Raw genomic sequence first — 20206 nt, 5'->3', positions numbered from 1 at the left:
CAGTCCCAGAATAATCCCTTAGTCCCACGAGCGTGTAAGATTTCACGGATCTTAATTCGGATAACGTTTGGACCCCGAATGGATCTCGCCTAGTGTGTGATTTCCGGGTTCAGCATGTTTGAGCCGTTGGATCGTAGTCATGTTCAGGTATGTTGACTCAGGTAATTCCAGCATCGTATAATAGTTGATGGATCGTAAAACGGAGTTCCATATATTTTAGAAACGCCAGCCCTAGCGCTAGGTTTACAGTAAACAAGTCCGAACCGAAAGGAGTTATCTAAATCTTGTTATGGGATGAGCAGATAATTAGTTATAGGTTGCGGCCCGGATAGAAGCGACAAGTCAGAGCCCTTGAGTTTGTATTATTATTTTTCAGGGCATTTTGGTCATTTGTGACCCACACCCACTAGGTGTCAGTTATAAATAGGGTTCGGCCTGGATTTCAAAGTGGAATTTGGGTCAGATCCTTTCACCCATTATAACAGAAATAAAAGTAGGATTTGTAGCCTGCCGCTTAAGGCTTAGGTACTGTAGGTTGCCGCTTAAAGCTTAGGATCATATAAAACTAGCCAAAATGTAGCCATATTGATGTATTGGAAATAAAGTTTTGTATCTATCTTCTTTAATTGTCCATTGGCCCTTTACCACATTTGACTTCTTATGACCTTTGTACAAAAGTTGACCATCTTAAGAAAAAACACGAAGCCATGTGGTTGAGGTGGAGGTGAGAAATACCTGTTGAGACCAAGAGCATTTTGCCCTATTTAAGAAGAAAGTATGGGTAGGTGGAGGCTAACATAGCACAATTCAAAATCAAACCCCAAGCCAAGCCCTAGCTACCCATTCATCAAGAAAATGCCAATTGCTTCTTACATTGCTCTCTCAAATTTCTGAAAGGTGACAAATGGTTTGTTCGTTGCTGAGGAACATGTAAACGAAGCAATGAATGCTACTCTCCTACAACAAATTTTTCATCATATCTGAAGAGAACCACTTCTACATATTTCTCCAACTTGCCAAGAAAGCAAAATGGCAGACATGGTCTATGAGTCACACCATTTCGTTTGACAAAAAAAAAAAGATCAAAGATACTTTGGAGTTAAACCATATGAAAGAAGAAGTATGGAAACTAAAACTAAAGATGTAGGTTGTGAATCTTGCTGATTACCACGACTAAGAGAAGGAAGAAAGAGAAGATAAGGGAAAAATAGATATAAAAGTAGGACTGTAGGCCGCGGCTTAAGTTTTTGGTACTTAGGGCAGTTTCTGGCTTTAGCTGGGCTCTTATTGTAATAGAGATAAAATAGGACTGTAGGTCACCGCTTAAGGCTTAAGTATTTAGGGTAGTTTCGAACTCCTATTGTAAAGAAAGATCACTGATCCAAAGAAAAAAAGAAAATGAGCTTATATTTAAATGAAATGAAAATTTCTTTTGTTTAATTTTTGTCTGTTTTATCTCGATCTCCATGTTTCGTGTTTTATCTTTCTACTATTCAATCGCCAATTTGAAGGTGGTTCTTATCTCCAGTTTCATTTGAATCATAGAGCCCAATTTGAAGGGAGTTCTTTATCTCTTTTGTATTTTCTGATTGTCTATGGTTTTGGATTATCAAGAATGAAAAACAGCACATTTCTCTACTCGAGATCCACTGCATGGACAGTAAGCTGTACTCAACAACTTGCTCTTTCTCACATATGGCTGAAGCTATGAATTTTGTTGATACCATGACTGACCAAGCAAGCTAGGAGTAATGCAAAGAGTCCCACATTTACAAAACAGTTTTATGGAAGCTTCCCTTCACCTACAAAAGGAAACTACTCTCCACTTAGAAATGGGCTGGAGGATGGCCTTCGAATCCATGGTCTTCGGCCTTAGGCCTTCATTCCATTCCATTTTCTTTGGGTCAAACCCTTTGTACCATATAAATACACAATATTATAATGAAAATATATTTCTCCGTGAACGTAGCCCATTTCATTAGGGTGAACCATGCATATCTGTCTTTTACATACATCTTCATCTTCATCCTGCCACTGTCTACGGAAGCTTTTCACCCTCCGCCTGCCTACCCAAGGCACATACATTTGTCGAAGGTCCTCACATTCAGCCATCAACTATCATATCTCATCTCTATGTTTGGTTAAATCTTGGCCATCCATTTTTTAGCATTAACAGTTTGGCGCCGTCTATAGGAATCGACAAAAAAATAAAAAATGTGGCTCTCCTTCATCAGTGCCCCTCGGGCCCAATTGTTCTTCAGTATCAAGTGTCAATGTATCTGTAATGGGTGCATTTCTTCAGTCATTATGATCACCTTATTTGTAGTAGTTATATTCTTCACTCCCGAATTCAGTATCAAGTGTTATATTCTTAACTTATCTACTCGCACTTGGTACAGTTCGGTCATAAGATACCGAATTCATTCCCAGTTTACAGTGGAACTCCACCGTATCCTAAGTTAACGGTCGGTCACATTCAACCAAAATAGGTTCAATGTTTCAGTGGATAGCCACTGAATTTTCCTATCGCGTTCAGTATTGGTTTGCTGACGTAGCGGCAACGACCATGCAACTCAACACCCTAAAAAAACCAAAAAAAAAATTTAACTCATACCTCTCAAAAAAAGCCAAAAAAATTAACTCATACCTCAATCGAAGTCCTCCCTAACTTCAGTCTCACCCTTCACTAATATAAGCGTATAGGCCTTGTTATGGTTGTAGAAACATGATTGTTTGAGAAATAAGTCTGTTTGAGACTAATTTGGCACACCCAGTATAAGGAAATAAAAAGCCTATCTAGGTTTTTGGCAGCCACCACCATTTCTTTGAAATTAGGCCAAAAATACACACTCAGCCCAAAGCATTGAAGGCTCCAGTCCATGATCTATCCAAAAGATGAAAACTTGGGCTTTGAAAAAGAAGGAAATCAGCCTGTAGCTTCAAACTGGGCTCGGTATGAATAAACCCAGAAATCAGAAGACAGGCCCACGTGACTAATATGAACCAAAACTTTGAATTGTCAACAATTTCAACTGGGTTGATAGGGAGTTAATAAAAAACAGGCAAAACAGGAAGAGACTTCTCTGAAAAAATCTGCCACCAGAAGATCAAATCTCTTCTTATAAAAATAAATTGTTTCTACTCCAAAGAGGGTGATTCTCCCAAAAGATAAGCAGACCATGTTTTTAAAAGGAGATAAGCAGAAGGACAGGAAATTGTTCAAACTGGAAAATCAAACTAACCATCACGATTTTTTGAGCTCTCACATGGAGCAGTTGGGATTAGAAAGGGGTTAGATTCTCTTCCAAAATACAGAGAGGTGATTGCCATAGGAGCTGGCTGTTGAAAGCCTATCTCCCAGAACTGATAAAATCTATTTTTCTTTGTATTTAAAATTGAGAGATCTTTTGAGAAATTTGCCGCCCATTATTAAAAAAATTACCCTACTCTAGAAAACATTTCCTATAAATAGAAGAGATGGTGAATAGAAAAGAACACACTCAATTCAACAACAAAATCAAACAACTAAAAAACAACGCAAGACAAGAACTCAAAATGATCACTTGATCCTTGAGAACCCCCAAACAAATTGAAGCAACTAAGAGCCTAGTCAAGCCAAAGAAGAAGCTAGCCATGATTCAAGGCTTCCAAGCTCAGACTTAGAAAATAAGTCATTCAAAACGAGATTCCTCTCGTTACAAATTTGGTTCAGCAACAGCCAAGAGGAGCAGAGTTTGAGTTTTCATAAATATGAAAACCTCAACAAATTTATGGAGAGCCACGACCAAGTAGAACAGTACCATAGTACGATTCAACTCGATAATCCTCAAGTCCACCATACGCCCCATTCGGACTAAAGAGGTTGCGTTACTGCTGTTCAAAAAGCCTTCCAGGCTTGAAATAGATTAAAGCTCTGCCAAAATCAAGCTTTGGTATCGATTTATAAGTGAAGCTTGGCGATTGAAGTTGTTGTGATTTAATCCAACATAGACATATCCATCCGGCCGGATCAAAGCTTCTATCCGACGAAATGGAATTCCAGCCTTCTTTTTGCTTTCATAGAATTGATTTTTTCCTTCGAGTCTTATAAAAGGCGATTCTGTCTAAAAGCAGTTCACTTTTATTATTATTTATTCGACCAGAACTACCAACTTTATATTAAGATAAATTGTGAAGTCCTCACCAGTCTGAGGCAGGAAAAGAACTTACTTGGGAGATATTCCTCACCCAAATTCACAATCGTTTGTTTAGAAATTAGTAACTTGAGGCTCAAGTCATCTATTTTCATGAAATCTGCTAGAATTGTTATTGCTAGCATTGACACGCTTGCACACCAAAGAAAGTTGACTTTTTGGTCAGTCAATGATTTTCAAGGCAATTGGGAACTTTACCCTTCTATCACAGGAGCAAACACAAAACGGGTGAACAAAGTCTAACTAAGGTTGCAGAAACGTATATGGGGTAGAGGTGTCAAACGGGCCGTGCCATGCCGGCCTGTCCCATTTAAACTTGTGCTTTTAACATTTTCGTGTCGTGCTGTGCCGATCCATGTAATTTATCAGGTTGTGCCGTGCTAGCCCATTTAGTAAAATCATTAATCCTGGCCCGGCCCAAAGCCTATGTCCATATTGAAACGGGCTGGGCCGGACTCGTGTTGTGTCCGTGCTCGTGCTCGTGCCATAATCGGGCCCAAGAACTAACCCATTTAATTTGAATTTTTTTCACTTGATTTTTTTTTGCCCAATAGATAATTCAAATTATAAACATTAAAAATATAATTACAGGCAAGAAATGATGAACTACTTGAAAACATTAATCAATCAAACATCCAAACAATATAAAGGGGCGGAGGGCAAAAAGTGTCTAACTCCACAAAGTCCACTTCAACTTTTCATCTTCAAACATATTATTATTTTATATGTGAAGAAATGCCTTACTTTGATTATAAGATAAGCGTATATGTCATATGTATTGATTAGATATCAAGTCCAATGTTTAATTAATTTGTAGTTGATATGTTTAATTAATTAACGACCCAAGTAATTTTCCTAAAATAAAAGACATCAAACATATGTTTATGATTAAATATATATATATATATATATATAAACAATTACATTAGATGTCAATACATATCAACTACAAATTAATTTGAGAAGAAAAAAAAACGTTAAGTGGGCCGCCAGGCTTGGGCCATGCTTGAAGTGGACTCAAGCTGGCCCATGTCGAGCCCAGTCGGTCTGGTCTATTGGACATTTTTTTATCCTGGTAAGGCCTAAGTTTTAGTGTCGCGAGCATGATCCATTAATATTCTTGCTCGTGTCGTGCCATACCTCATTTAAGCAGTTAGGTGGTGCCGTCTTTGGGTCGGCTCGTCCCGTTTGACACCTCTAATGTGGGATGTAGTAAGCAAATTTAATTTTTATTTTAAATTTTTTTTGTCCTTAACGTTAATTATGTACAAAAGTAAAATAGGTTATTCATGTTTAAAATGAGTGTGGGGTCAAAAGAGCAAATTTTAGGGTTTAAATAAAATCACCCTATAAAAAAAGTTTGAATCCCAAATTTACATCCAATTTTGGGTTTGCCTACATAAAAAACAGATTGAAAATAGCAAAGTAATCAGGCCACGTGGCAGTCAGTACCCCCAGCTTTCAAATTTTGAAATGAAACGGATGGATGTACTGTTTGGTTACAACTCAAACCTAAAACACGATGCGCTTTTTCTCTATTAATTCCTCGTTTGATTTTGATTTTCAATGAAATTTCACGTTCCCGCTCACTCATTCCCCCAGTCTCTCTCTAATTTGACCTTTCGTCCCACAAAAGCCCCATTTCAATCCAATCAAATCCGAGCCTCTCTCTCTCTCTCTCTCTCTTCTTCACAGATTATCATCCTCCTCTGGTTTCAAATCTGCAACCCTAGAAAAGCTTAGAGATGAACCAGTACCACATATACGAAGCCATTGGCCGTGGAAAATGCTCGGTAACATTGCTTCTCAAGCTCTGTCGAATTTATAAATCTGAACTCACCGATGAACTGCTCAGTTTTACTTCAGTTAGTTACTTAATCCGATTCATGTTGAATTTGCAGACTGTGTACAAGGGGAGGAAGAAGAAGACCATCGAGTACTTTGCGATTAAGAGCGTTGAGAAATCGCAGAAGAGCAAGCTTCTTCAAGAAGTAAGTACATAAATTTCAGTTAGCAAACTAGAACGAAATTCAGATTTAGCAACGTTTGGGCATTATTTTGGTTCGGAGAATTCAAATCCAGATATGCCCAGGTTATGTAACTTTCGATTTAATGCAGGTTAAGATTCTTCACACTCTAGATCATCAAAATATCCTCAAATTTTTTTGGTGGTAAGTATTCTTCATCAGATAATTTCTCCTGGGACTGAATATAACTGTTTATATTTGCTTCCAGCTAACAACTGAATTATGTATTTGTGAATTTCCTTTTTCTTGTGCCACTGCTTAGGTATGAAACTTCTGCTCACTTGTGGTTAGTTTTGGAGTACTGTGTTGGAGGCAATTTGATGACATTATTAAACCAGGTATTAATCACTTAGTGTGAACTTTGCATTGCCTTAATGTGTAGAAGCTTGTGGATATGTTATTTGCTATGCTTAATCTGTTTGGTCTTAGAACGGTGCTAATGTTTTATAATGATTCTATGCATCATGTTATATTGTAAAATTCTACGTTTGGAATGCTGGTGTGGAACATGTACAATGTTTTTAGCACTGTGATACTAATAATGTACGAAAGAATTGCAGGATAAGCAGCTACCTGAAGAGTCAATTCACGACCTTGGATGTGACCTTGTTAGAGCTTTGTTGTAAGAAATCTTCAATTGCTTCATTTTATTTCTTGTTACAAGTCTCTACATGTTTAATTTATTTAAGTTATGTTCTTGGAATCACTTCCTTTTAGGTTTTTACATTCAAAGGGAATCATATACTGTGATTTGAAACCATCAAATATCCTTTTGGACGAGAATGGCCGTACCAAGGTATAAGGCATGCTGTTTTGCTTGTTTATTTCTCTTAATTTTTTAATTGTTTTGCTCTTCATCTGAACTAGTATCTTTGCACAATGCAGCTCTGTGATTTTGGATTGGCTAGAAAGTTGAGTGATATTTCACAAACAACTTCTTCCTCAGTAGGTTATCTTATCTGTCACAACATTTGAAATTCTTTTGATGAAGTTTATATGAGCTTAATTAGAAATTTTCCAATTCCTTTTTTTTTTGTCAACAAAATATGAAAACACTAATGTAGCTTTCCCTTCTTGCACGTGTATAGTTGCCACAAGCAAAACGTGGAACCCCTTGTTATATGGCTCCTGAACTGTTTGAAGAGGGGGGTGTCCATTCATATGCATCTGATTTCTGGGCCCTTGGTTGTGTTCTGTATGAGTGCTATGCTGGGAGGCCTCCCTTTGTGGGTAGGGAATTTACTCAGCTAGTAAAATCCATCCTCTCAGATCCGACACCTCCTCTACCTGGCACTCCTAGTCGTTCTTTGGTCAATCTAATAAATTTTTTACTCATAAAGGATCCAGCAGAAAGAATACAGTGGCCTGAACTTTGTGGTCATGCCTTCTGGAGGACTAAGTTAAATGTGGTGCCTCTACCTCCTCAGCCTGCTTTTGATAATATGCTAGAACAATGTGCTAAGCCATGTCTGTCAGTACGTAATGGTGATCAATCTTCCATAAATAGGACTCCTAAATCTCGTCAAAAGGATGTTAAAAAAACTTTTAAGCAGGATGAGAATTCTACTTTAGGAACAAAAGGCCATGAGACTCCAGTCAAGGGTACACCAGGTGGCCGCAGAACTCAAGCAAAGGTCTCTGGAAGAGGGGTTGATGAAAAAAAGGATCCTTCTGGTGCTACCAGGGGTGTGAATCTTTTGAGACTCTCGAGAATAGCAAAAATGAACCTGCAGAGGGAAAATGAGAAGGAAAACTACCGGAGGCCGGTGTCTACTAATTCTGAGAATGATTCTGAAGTCAAAATTGAGAACACTGATATGGAACTTGACTTTAATGAGAACACTGAAGATGACACGCAGGATGAATCTGATGGGTCTGAGAATCAAGCTTGTACACCTGATAACAAATTTTCAAGTCAGAATCAGCACCAGGGTAAAGTGGAAGACATGGAAAACAACTCAAACCAATCAGACACCCTTTCTGTGCTTAATATGCCTGCCTCAGATGACTCAAGAGTACTTGATCAGGAATCATCTCCTCGTAATATTGAAGTGGCTGTAATCCCATCCAGTGCCAGTCCTGTAATAAAAAATCAGAGATTTAAAGAAGGTTCAGGATCTGCAATGGAATGTGATCCTGTAAAATCTTCGAATAACCTTTCACAGGTTCTTTGGCATCCATCTGATCTCTCAGTCAGACCTGTGATGCCCAGCAGGAAATCTGATAAAAATTCAGATGTTCTTCCTTCACTTCCTTTTGACACTCTGCAAGCCTCTGATTTTGTGAAAATCTCTAAAGACCATTTGGATGCACTCAACAATAAGATTATAGCCATTTTTAATGGGAACAGTAGCATTGGGGAGAAGCAGAATGTAATTAGATACCTTGAGATGTTAAGCAATAATGCTGAGGCCGCCAATATCTTGACCAATGGACCTATCATGCTAATGCTTGTTAAAATGCTTCGGCTGTCCAAGGCTTTGGCTTTGCGTGTCCAACTTGCTTCTCTGGTTGGTTTGCTGATTCGCCATTCAACTTTTATTCAAGATGATTTGGCAAATTCTGGAATTTTGGGTTCACTTGCCGATGGCCTTAGAGACAAGCAGGAAAAAGTGAGGAGGTTTTCTATGGCTGCTTTAGGTGAGTTGCTATTCTATATATCTACTCAAAGTGAGCAAGCTGGAGACAACAATCCAGCAGAGTCTCCATCAAAGGAAATCAGGTCCACATCCGGGTGGCAGGTTAGCTTCCTAGGTTATTGCAATAAATATGTTGGTTATGCACCTTATGATGAAATGAATGACTGTTATACTATGTACAGCATGTAATTCTACTCTTTACACGAGTAAAAGATGGAGTTCCATATTGTATGTGTATATGCTTTAGTTAAAAAAAAACTTTTTTTTTTTGCTCTTTCCTGCTCTTTTGTTTATATTTTCTTGATTGATAACTTATTTTACCTCGGGCAGGTTTCAAATTCATTACTTTCGTTGGTGTCATCAATTTTGCGCAAAGGAGAGGATGATTTAACTCAACTATATGCATTGAGGACAATTGAAAATATTTGCAGTCAAGCAGGGCACTGGGCAGCTCGTTTGACTAGCCAGGACATGATTAATAACCTGTGCTATTTATATAGGGCTGCTGGGAAGCAGGAGAGCATGAGGCTCACAGCAGGATCGTGTTTAGTCCGTCTTGTTCGTTTCAATCCACCTAGCATTCAACCAGTAATAGAGAAGCTCTCTTTAAAAGAAATAGCATCGGCTCTTGTGAAAGGCAGTCTACGTGAGCAGCAAATCAGCTTAAACCTTTTAAACATGGCCATGCTTGGAAGTCATATGTTCACTAATATTGGCAGGCAGCTCCTGCCATTGATGGAGGATAAGAATCTTGTCCCAGGTCTTGTGTCTCTTATCGATCAGGGAAGTGAGGTGTTGAAGGGAAAGGCACTTGTTTTTGTTGCTCTTCTTTGTAAGAATGGTAGGAGGTGGCTGCCACATTTGTTTTGCAATGCCAAGTTACTTTCTGCCGTGGACAGGTTGGCAAAAGAGAAGGACCACTATGTGCAGCAGTGTTTAGATGCATCCGTGTGTGTTGTGGCATCTACTATACCCAGTCTACTGGATACTATAACAGGAGAAATACAGCAAATGATGGGAGGAAGGCGCCATGGGCATCTATCTCCCCTGAACAGTAGAGTTGCCCCAAAGACCAATGTTCATATGTTTCCTGTAGTTCTCCATCTTCTTCGGAGCTCGTCTTTTAAGCGCAAGGTGGTGAGTGATCAGGTCCTGCAGCAGTTGGCAAATCTAATTAAACTCGTGGAGACAACATTTCAGGTAGGTGGCTGCAGCCCAACCATTCTTTGTTGTTTAGTCATTGCTAGTCTTTTGTTATCTGGCTAATCCAAGGTAGACGTTTAATTTGGATATGAAAAATTAGTAATGCCAAAATGGCTTAGATCAGCCAACTGTTAATGATTGGAACTTGGGATGATATGTAACTTGCCTGGCTCAGGTACTGTGTCTTGGCAAGTAATCCCAGGTTGTAATAGGTTGTTAAAATGCACGAACAAGTGACAACCAGACATTTTTACACGAATCACTAGTAAACCATGCCACTATTTTTAAGCGGGCACCTTTTAGTTGTGTGGTCTTGGACTTGAATCCTATGGACAAGGGGGTGGGGTTGATGTGAAGGGCTACAGAATAAACGTCTATTAGCTTGGAGTTTTGAAAAATGATGTCATAGATACTGATAAATAATTTACTGTTGATTTCCAGGGCAGGGATGACTTTCAGATTACCCTTCTTCGAGTTCTTGAGTCTGTATCAGAGGAGTCACTTGTAATTCTTGAAAGCCCTGATATTTTTATCCGTGAAATCCTCCCCAGTTTGGCCGTGCTTTACAAGGGCAACAAGGATGGTGATGCCAGGTTTCTGTGCTTGAAAATTTTGTTTGACGTGATGGTTATTTTCCTGAATGAACAATCTGAGGATGAGCAAAGGTCCAAAGAATTGGAATCCATATCCAATAAAAATTTTCTTCCTCTCTACCCTTCTTTGATTGAAGATGAAGATCCAATCCCCTTGTACGCACAAAAGCTTCTTGTGATGCTGATTGAGTTTAATTACATCAAAATTGCAGACATTCTAGATCTTAAGATAGTCTCACAATGCTTTGAGTTTTTGCTTGGTGATCTCTCAAGTGCAAATGTCAACAATGTAATGCTATGTCTGGCTCTGACTTCGGCACCTGAAATGGAAACCAAGTTACTTTCTCAGCTGAAGGTAGTTAGGAAAATAGGAAACCTTCTAGAGTTCGTATACGCAAAAGATATGGAAGATTTTCTGGAACCAACCCTTGGCCTGTGCAGGGCTTTCCTTTTACGGTCAGTGAGTGGTAGAAAAGGCTTCATCTATTCAAAAGAACCTGCTCTTATAGGTGATGTGTCCTCAGAGGCAAGTGGTGCTGATCAACAAGGCATTAGAGATATCACGGACTTTGGCAGCAATGTTGGTGTCTTGCTAGAGTTGAGTAGATCCCATGGAGGAAATGTGGCGGATATAGCTTCCGAATGTGTGGTCTTGTTGCTCAAGGCAGCTCCAAGGGAAGCCTCAGCCGGTCTTCTAACTAATCTGCCAAAAGTTACTGCAGTCCTTGAGTCTTGGCGTAGGGGCACATCTCACTTACTGGTGCAGCGGGTGCTCCATGCACTTGGTTATTCTTGCCGGCAATATTTGCTACATGCAATGATATTGTCGATATCTATACCTGAGATTTCGAGAATTGAGGGCATAGTTTCTGAGCTTAAAGGTTCAGGTATACCTGTTTTAGCCACTGCTGCTTTCCATGTGGCCGTGGAGTTGCAACGGCTGCCTCGCTGCTTGTGAAACGCTAGAGGTAATATGATGGTTTCTTCTTTTTCCTATTGTTTTGTTTCATAATATTTATGATCTCTCAAAGTTAGTGATTTCTTTTTTCGGTGTGCAGTATGCAAATCAATTGGCTTTCACAATGGCATAAAGACATGCCTCTTGAGTTCCTGAGAAGGGGTCAACAACTTATGAAGGTGAGTTTAATTTTTTTGCATAAAATTTTAGTGTCAATCCAGCTCTGGTTTACATGTCATTGTATAATCCGTGTACACTTTGTATGTCCATTGCAATTCTAAATATAGTTTCTTTTAATACATATTTCTCTTGGAATTTAGTTGGCTGCAATTTGATCAAAATCCTGTGTTCGACTAATATCAAAATGCTGATTAATTGTGGTATGAGATTGGTTAGTTGATGTCCATGATAGGATTTGAAGATGTTAATCTACAAATTTATGGGGTCACAAAATTCTTGTACCTAAAGGAAATACTAGCGCAAGCAGAGAGGCCTTTTTTAAAAAAATTTAAATTTTATTTTAGAATTAAAAAAAATAATGGGTAGGATTCATTCTTTTGAATTTTAATTATTTTTAATATGAAAAGTGTGAATTTACCATATTATTCTCATTTAATTAATAATTTCAATTCTTAATGCTTGCATTAACCAATGACATTTTATGATATTTTGAATGTTTCACCGTTCAGTGTCTTTTGCTTTATATATATAGATAGATAAACTGTGATTTTTTTAAAAATTCTAGAAAACCATGGATTTGGTTGGGATGGAGACCAAACTCTGATTCCATCTACCTAAATTTTAAAAAAAAAAACTTCGGATCCACCGCTCATGCATGCTGGAATAGTGTGACAATCCCATCCTGTGAAATTCCTTGAGTTAGGACATCATTTGTCGGTAAATTTTTATTATTATTATTTAATCTAATTTTTCACTTGATGGACCCGTGATTTTGGGGGGAGGGGTTGGGGGTGGGTATAGGTTGTCCTTGACCTCTCGGACTTTTTTAATCTACGGTTGGAAAAATGTGTAATGCCAGAATCTATAATGATTGCAAATCTTTGCATCATGAGTCAATAATGTCCAATGTTGCAACATTTCTATTCATTTTTTACATTCAATATATAACTGCACTTGTTTATTGACCCCAATGGGAAGGGAATCTATGGACGTCAAAACGTTTCTGTTGTCAGGCCCTGCAAATGGCTTTGGAACTATGGAAGTTTGTGGATTGACTAGAGAATGGTAGAAAATAAATTTAATTTGTTTGGTTTGTTACATGCATTATTGTATCTGATTTTCTGATTTTTTTTTTCATAATTGGTAATGGAGTCAATTTACAAATCATAACATCAATCAACGCTTCCCATGATATTTCTCCAAACTTTTCCTACTCTAGGATGCTCATGCCTTGTACGTTTCTGAGTAAATCGCAATATTGATTGATGGGACCTACACGTTCGCACCATATGAAATTCAAATTTTCGTCCATCCATATGAAGTTCAAATTTTCGTCGATCGAATGCTATTAGGGAATTCGAAAGCATGATCTTATACCAGAATAATTATTATTAATCACTTGAATAATAAATTGATTAATTTGATGACGGTTGATTATCAATGATTATAGTATTGAAACTAGTCAAGTTGATTAGGAGGACTTGAGCTTCCGGATTATCAGAAATCAGGGAACAGCAAGATCACGGACCAAAAGGAAAATTAAAAACAAAACCATCTGATTCCAATTACAAAAGATGCTAACCCATCTTTGATCTTTGTCTCTTCCCTAAATATGCCAACCTGTATTTTCTCATATTCATCCAAATTTCACTACCCACGTGGCATATGGACCCCACCCTGGTCTAGTCATCCTTTTAAAAGACCCCAAATCATAACTTCCACCAAAAGACTACACACAAAATCCCATTCACTCTGCTCTTTTAGTAAAAACTTTGATTGCACAAAATATATAAGCCCTCAGCTCTCCCAACTTTGATATCTTCATCATTAGAAATGGCCTCCTTTTGGTCCCATATAGTTTTTCTCATTATGGCTTTCATGGCCTCACCTCTGCTTTCCCTTCATTCAAAAGCCTCCTCTGCCTCATCTAGCATCTCAGCTTCACCAGCATTCTTGATCACCAATCTTCCTCCATCTTCTTTACAAGGATTGCCTCCAGAAATAGCTCCACTTTTGCCATCTCCTGGTCCTGTGGTTCCTGCTACTCCAACTGATTCATCTATCCCCACCATTCCCTCCAACCCTAGCCCTCCGAATCCGGACGACTTGGTTTCTCCTGGCCCCTACTCTTCACTCTCACCATTTGGGTCATTGCCAGCTTCCTCAGCAGCATCTGTAAGCTTAATTTGGCCTCTAAAGCTGGCTGCTTTTGCAGGTTCAGCCGCATATGTGGTCTATGCAGCTTATTAGGGTGTGAGTCTTTTTTGGGCTACGAGATTCAATTGTCATTGTTTGTAGTCAGTACCTCAAAATGGGATGGAGTGATACCATCTAATATACATATGTATAGTCCTACTTCCATCATAGGTTAGAGAGTTTGTAATTGATTATGTAAGTGGTTAAAGAATATTTATCATTATATCCGAGGTATTATGTTCGATTTTCTCCTCTTTAGTGTCACGAACACCAAACGGACTTGTAAGAACATTAATCCATTCACTTAAAGTCCTTCGTTTACTTGGTTTTGAGGGTTTATTTGGGATCTCTGAATTTTGTGCTTCAAGCCCGATGCCTCCCACAAGGGAAAAATACAAGAAGAAATAATTCAGGATGTTGCACCTGGTTTTCAATTGGATCGAATAATTGAAGCTACTTCTATTTCAAGTGCATGTGAGACTCCAAAGTATACAATAAGTAGCCAGTCACATGTTGTACAATCAAGCTAAAATAAAATTGGTGGTTTAGGTAATCTAATTTGTCTGTTTTCTGCTGTCTTGATCTTTAATAGCAGTCTCCTGTAGGATTCTTTTTATCTAATAGTGATGGCTCGATTTTAATAAGAATGTCTAGTTAGTTTGTTTGTCAGACGCTGCCCAAGTGGGTGGAGAAACTGCTTTTTTTTTTTTTTTGGTCAACGGTGTGTGAAACGCTATTCCGATGAATCATGGCACGTTATACATGATAATTTTTTCACGTAGCAGTTTGTGATTGATTGATTGAGAATAGTAAAATAGTGTTATCCCGTTTCCCACAAGTATTTCTAAAGTGGGTGAGGCAGAAATTGAAGCAAAGAACATGTTCAACTTGGGAGTTGGGTCAAGGATCCATGATTAAGTTTTCCTTTTCTTCTTTTTCATTTAAAATCCATAATTAAGTCTTTCTTAGGCAAAATTTAGCAGAAAATCAATAATTCGACCATCCCACTTGCATAATTGAAGATAGCTTTTCATAACTAAATCTAATTTAGTCCCTGTGGCCTCGTTTGAAATGTTTATTTACAAAACGTATAATAGGACGTTGGGCAAAAAATTACAAGTCTTGAAGTTTAATTCTATAGACAAAATTAATTTTATTCAAACATTCCAACTTTGGGTAGATCACAAAATTTTATTCTAACACAAATAGATTTTTGTTTTTTGTATATAGAAAACACCAATAGTTAAAATTTTCCGACGGAGAAAGTGGGCAAAAAATAACAACTAACAATAAGTGGTCATAGATTTGATTCTCCCCCAGGCCTTAGATTTAATTCCCCCTCCCCAATCATCCCTGCATTTGAGGTCTTAGGTTTTATTTCTCTTCCCCAATCATCGCGTGTATTTATAAAATAAAATAAAATAAAATAAAAAATTCTATTCAAGAGGCAATATTATTAGAAGTTCAAATAGAATGACCTTCTGTATTTAAAGACTAATCCAAATGGTATAAATGAAGGTAGAGTAAGAAAATTTTCAGAACTTAACAACTATTTTTCCAGTATTTGTTTCGTTCTTTATCAGATAAAAAAGACAAATTCAGAACATAAGAAACACCACTTGAGATCATCACATTTAAGAACACTAAAATATCCAGAAGATAATTAAAGTACCAAAACCATAATATAAAGCTCGTACAAAACAAAAACAAAAACAAAGAAAAACTAAAGGAAGAAAAAGGTCCATAGGTTTTTCTGATTCTCTCTAAACTATTAAGTACTCTTCTTCTCAACGAGTTTCTCAATCAGATCTGCTGCATCTTGAACAGTGGCGATGGTCTGGGCACTTTCTTCCTCCACACTGATGCCAAACTCCTCCTCAAGTCCCATCACAATCTCAACCTGTATAAAAACAATGTGGGAAATGAATGATCAGTCACATTCTTGTGACATGCATGTCGTTTTCTCCTCGTGGAAGATGCACTGAAGAAAATAGCTATATATATTCAAATGTAAACGAAAATCAGACACCGTGGCCTGTTGTATCCACTCTGTAAAAACGCTGTCATTTTAAAATTCAACTTGCATTGTAGAAAAGAAAAAACTACAGAAAGCTACAATATTAATTGGCTTGGTAGAAAATGAAAGCAACTAAAGATAGTTGGGAATTACTGTGTCAAGAGAATCAGCGCCAAGTTCAGCAAACTTTGAGCCTGGGGTCACAGCTGTGTCTTCGGGTAAAGCCAACTGCTTCTTCACTATGTCACACACCTTGTTCAGAGTCTCTGGTTTGGCCTACAAAGAAGTAATAATACCATATTACTAGTTATTAATATTACAGAATAGGACTGATTTTTCAAGAATGTGAGCCATTTTCATGATCAAAGTTAGACAAATTCATGATCATAGACCACTGAACTTACCAAAACTATGTTCAAGAATTTTTTTTACATAAACAACACAAAGCTAAGCAACCTATCACATGGTTTTGATATACAAAGGAGAATTTGCTACATAGATAAAAGGAAACTACGGAAGAATGTAGACATCATAGCGAGCCAAAAGCACATTGAAAGGTACAAACCCTAGCTTTCTGAGATGCCATTATTTGTTATCAGGTCCTCTCTTAGCCAAAAAAATGAGACAATCTGAGGACTGCATTAGAGGAAGCAGCACCCCATGTCTTGAGAGGACCTCAAAAGATAATTTGTTTCATAGATAAAAGGAAAGTATGGAAGAGTGTAGGCATCATAGCGAGCCAAGAGCACATTAAAGGTACAAAGCACTGGCTTTCTGAGATGACATTATTTGCTATGAGGTCCTCTCTTCTCCCAAAAAAGAAGACATTCTGAGGTCTGCATTAGAGGAAACAGAACTCCATGTCTTAAGAGGACCTCAAAAGATAATTTGTTTCACAGATAAAAGGAAAGTACATAAGAGTGTAGGCATCATAGCGAGCCAAGAGCACATTAAAGGTACAAAGAACTGGCTTTCTGAGATGACATTATTTGTTATCAGGTCCTCTCTTATCCCCAAAAAGGAGACATTCTGAGGTCTGCATTAAAGGAAACAGCACTCCATGTCTTAAGAGGACCTCAAAGGATAATTTGTTTTACTACAGTTAAACCTCTCTAAAAAGTGTAATGCATTAAGGGAACAAAATTAATTTTCCAAACAAGTCCAACCACTAATCATATTTAACCAATTAGAAATAAAATTTATAGAATAAATTACAAACTAATGCCACATCAACAAAAGTGGAGATACGCAGAAATTTCTCCATGAGACCGCTGGGGCAAATGAAACAACAACAAAAAACAAAAGCAACAATAGCATTACAATCAATTGAGCTTACCGAGCAGGAAACTTGAAAACGCCCACGTCGGGAACTGAGAGATGGGAAGCGCTTTCCAGTGATGGAAAAGGAAACTGACTTCAGACCAGAGCTCCTGCTGCTGGCTGCCTGCTTCAACATTCAACCATAGAGCAACATGTAAGGAAGCTAAATTTTCTAAGTCAATATTGTTCTGTTATCTAAAAATTCACATCATGAAAGAGATAACCTCAATATATGCCTTCTAAACATTCAATCTCCTACCTAGAAAATACCTTACAACTTCCACAGCTTCCTTTAACTTGATAAAGTGTTTTGCTAATCATTTTCTTGAACTAAAACAGAATTATAAAGTTCAACAGTCTACACCAAGTCGACTCAAAACACCAAATGGGACACCGTGTAATTGGTCTTGATGACAACTCTGGTTAATGTAATGTCTAACTCTAACCTAATAACATGCAGACATGGTGTAGCTCCCAAACTTCAAAATAGTATATCAAAAAGTCAATTTGAGCAAGAATGTTCAACTCAAGCTTACTCTCTCGTCTCATTAAAAACTCAAACTTAATGATTAGCGAAAGAAGCTCAGACTTAACCTAATAAAATCGAAATCACCCATTTCGATCAATAAGAAATGGAAGCAAGCTGCAAGATTGACAGTAGACCACAAGGAATCACAAACAAGCTCAACAATTTACCCAGATTCATTAATTCAACAAACCGAAGATCCAAATCTAATAACAAAACCTCAAATCGTGAAAACAAAACAAACAAACATGATGATGAAAATCATAAATCTTGAAAATTAGATTGTAATTAACAACAGAGAAATGACAACAGAAGACGGGGAAAGTAATACCAAGGTGGGCTTGAAGGAGGTTGAAAGAGCAGTAGAAGCTTGTGTGAGAGAAGCCATTGGTGTCGACAGAAGAGAGATCTGATATTGAAAGAAGTAAAAACGAGAAGAAGAGAGAGAGAGGCGGAGAGCACGAAGAGTGTGTATGTGAGAGAGGAGAGAGAGTGGGTTTTTGATTTGAGGAGGAGGGTCTTCAAACAGGTTTTATAAATGCTGGCGTTTGTTGTTTCTTGGTGTTTGTTGGGATTTGTTGGGCTTTTTCGCTTTGTTTTTATCGAAATTGCGACTATTTGGGCCTCCTCCTCCTTATTTATTTGTTGCTGTTTGCCTCCTTGATGGATCCAGGGTATTTATGGTAATTAATATCTTTGGTGCAGCCACTCTGACAGTTGTCTTCGTTTCCCCTGATCAAAACTGCCGAACTTGTACTTAATTATCAATTTATTCTTGGATTTTTTTATAAAAAAATTAAAATTAAAGACTCGAACTAAATTTTATTCTCAATTCCCCCCTTGGCATCTAAATATTAACATTTCATTCAATTTGCCGTTAAATATGAGGACAAATTGATAATTTTAAATGTTGAAATAATATATATATATATATATATCCCCTTCTATTGAGGGATCCCTCAAATAATTTTATTTGAGGGCGCCTTTAAGTACCCTACAATTTTTTTTCCAATGATCAAAACCATCTATTTTTTAGGTCTTCATTCATAGATCATCCTTACAAAAAATTAGACAATTTGGAAACCGTTTCGACATCCAATTGTGTCCTACAAAATCAATGAACACGGTGCTTCAAGAAAGTATTAAAATTTCAATAACTCAATTGAATGATCAAATGATATCGGATTCAAGTGATTTTTTGTAGAGATGATCTTTGAATGAGTATCTACAAAATAGACGGTTTGGATTAGTGAAATACAATCCGGAGTGGGGCCTACAAGGGGTGTCCCTCAAATAAGCTTATTTGAGGGATCCCTCAATGGAAGCTCTCTGTATATATATATATATATATATATATAGAGTTCTTTTAATAAACAGAGGGGCCCATACACTTCATCTTTTTCCCTTTAGTTGTAATTGAAAATACATATTAAAAGGGGAGGGGGGAGCTCGGATGGGAAAGGAGGAGGAGGAGGAGGAGGAGGAGGAGGAGGGTGGTTGGGGGGAAGAGTAAGAGAGGAAGAGATGGAGAAAAGGGAAGGTGCCTTGCAGCGGTGGTCATAGGGGAATGATGGAGAAGAAAATGGGTCATTGCGGGGGTTCGTTGAGGGGTGGTAGTCATGGGGGAATCGGGTTAGGATGGGAAGGGGTGAATGGTTTGAATTGTGTTGGTGTGCTTGTAAATTGCAATTTCTGGTTTATTCCGTATGCTATATGGCTGGCTTGTTTGTGTGTGGGAAGTTGCAGATGCATTTGGAGCTATACTTTACTCTTCTTCCCAACAAACAATTCATTCCATTTCAATTTCTGGGTCCTTCTCCATAAATAATTCACCTTAATTAATTGTTTTGGGGAGGGGGGTGGTGGGGGTCCATAGGATTTATTTTTTTCATTTTGAAAAATATATTTTTTAATGATTTGACCGATTGTTGAATGACATGTTATTAATTTAGACGGTAGGGGGGAATTGGCAATAAAATTTAGTTCGAGTCTTTAATTTTCTAAAAAAAAAGTCATGGAGTAAATTGATAATTAGGAATAAGTTCATGGGGTAATTCGGTAGTTTACCCGAAAAACAATAGTAGTTCGCAAAGAATTTGTAGTTCAAGTGATTAAAAGTATCTATTTCGTGAGATTCGTTTTTCCTCTCTCTTAATATCATCTGTAGTTTTGAAAATGAGAAAAAAAAAAAAACAAAAAGAAGAGTCATGCTATTTCTTTCCACCCTATTTTCTCGTGCTTTTTTTAATGAACTTTTTATATTGAGATGGGCGATAGTATACTAAACTCACACATAATACACGAATTCTAGAACTCGACCCCAAAACATTTTTTGTAGGAACATTTGCTCTAAA

The 20206-nt window shown here is 37.6% G+C and overlaps 3 protein-coding genes across 4 annotated transcripts; 2 read left to right on the top strand and 1 right to left on the bottom strand.

Moving 5' to 3' along the window:
- The first annotated feature begins 5761 nt into the window (after nt 1-5761).
- On the top strand, nt 5762-11914 carry LOC103322916 (kinase family with ARM repeat domain-containing protein). The gene is made up of 11 exons (XM_008224871.2): nt 5762-5986; nt 6095-6184; nt 6312-6364; nt 6483-6558; nt 6781-6842; nt 6938-7016; nt 7106-7165; nt 7309-8961; nt 9190-10059; nt 10504-11623; nt 11714-11914. Exons 1-10 carry the CDS (start codon nt 5939-5941, stop codon nt 11611-11613), a joined length of 4101 nt encoding a protein of 1366 aa, XP_008223093.2. The 5' UTR covers nt 5762-5938; the 3' UTR covers nt 11614-11623; nt 11714-11914.
- A 1611-nt stretch (nt 11915-13525) lies between these two features.
- AGP25 (arabinogalactan protein 25) lies at nt 13526-14233 on the top strand. Its single transcript, XM_008224872.2, has one exon. The coding sequence runs from the start codon at nt 13627-13629 to the stop codon at nt 14041-14043; it is 417 nt and encodes a 138-aa protein (XP_008223094.1). The 5' UTR covers nt 13526-13626; the 3' UTR covers nt 14044-14233.
- A 1362-nt stretch (nt 14234-15595) lies between these two features.
- On the bottom strand, nt 15596-18375 carry LOC103322918 (acyl carrier protein 1, chloroplastic-like). Of its 2 annotated transcripts, none has more exons than XM_089045701.1 (4): nt 18184-18375; nt 17343-17453; nt 16160-16282; nt 15596-15889 (listed from the first exon to the last, which is right to left on the bottom strand). In XM_089045701.1, the coding sequence occupies exons 1-4, from the start codon at nt 18238-18240 to the stop codon at nt 15761-15763; spliced, it is 420 nt and encodes a 139-aa protein (XP_088901827.1). In that variant the 5' UTR covers nt 18241-18375; the 3' UTR covers nt 15596-15760. The 2 variants fall into 2 exon arrangements, with proteins under 2 accessions (XP_088901827.1, XP_008223095.1); XM_008224873.2 differs by having other exon boundaries at nt 17343-17450; nt 18184-18371.
- Nucleotides 18376-20206: the final 1831 nt, after the last annotated feature.

Source organism: Prunus mume, linkage group LG2, assembly GCF_029339155.1.
Source record: "Prunus mume cultivar Tortuosa linkage group LG2, ASM2933915v1, whole genome shotgun sequence".
NCBI lineage: Eukaryota > Viridiplantae > Streptophyta > Magnoliopsida > Rosales > Rosaceae > Prunus > Prunus mume.
This window is presented reverse-complemented; position numbering and strand designations above follow the sequence as displayed.

Excerpts from the sequence above, each read along its gene's own strand:
- LOC103322916 (XM_008224871.2), top strand. The coding sequence starts at position 5,939 with ATGAACCAGTACCACATATACGAAGCCATTGGCCGTGGAAAATGCTCG. Across the intron at positions 6,185-6,311 it reads AGAGCAAGCTTCTTCAAGAA|GTTAAGATTCTTCACACTCT; the intron begins GTAAGTACATAA and ends GATTTAATGCAG. Across the intron at positions 10,060-10,503 it reads TCGTGGAGACAACATTTCAG|GGCAGGGATGACTTTCAGAT; the intron begins GTAGGTGGCTGC and ends GTTGATTTCCAG.
- AGP25 (XM_008224872.2), top strand. The coding sequence starts at position 13,627 with ATGGCCTCCTTTTGGTCCCATATAGTTTTTCTCATTATGGCTTTCATG.
- LOC103322918 (XM_089045701.1), bottom strand. The coding sequence starts at position 18,240 with ATGGCTTCTCTCACACAAGCTTCTACTGCTCTTTCAACCTCCTTCAAG. Across the intron at positions 17,454-18,183 it reads CCTCCTTCAAGCCCACCTTG|CAGGCAGCCAGCAGCAGGAG; the intron begins GTATTACTTTCC and ends TGAATGTTGAAG. Across the intron at positions 16,283-17,342 it reads GTTTTCAAGTTTCCTGCTCG|GCCAAACCAGAGACTCTGAA; the intron begins GTAAGCTCAATT and ends ACTTCTTTGTAG.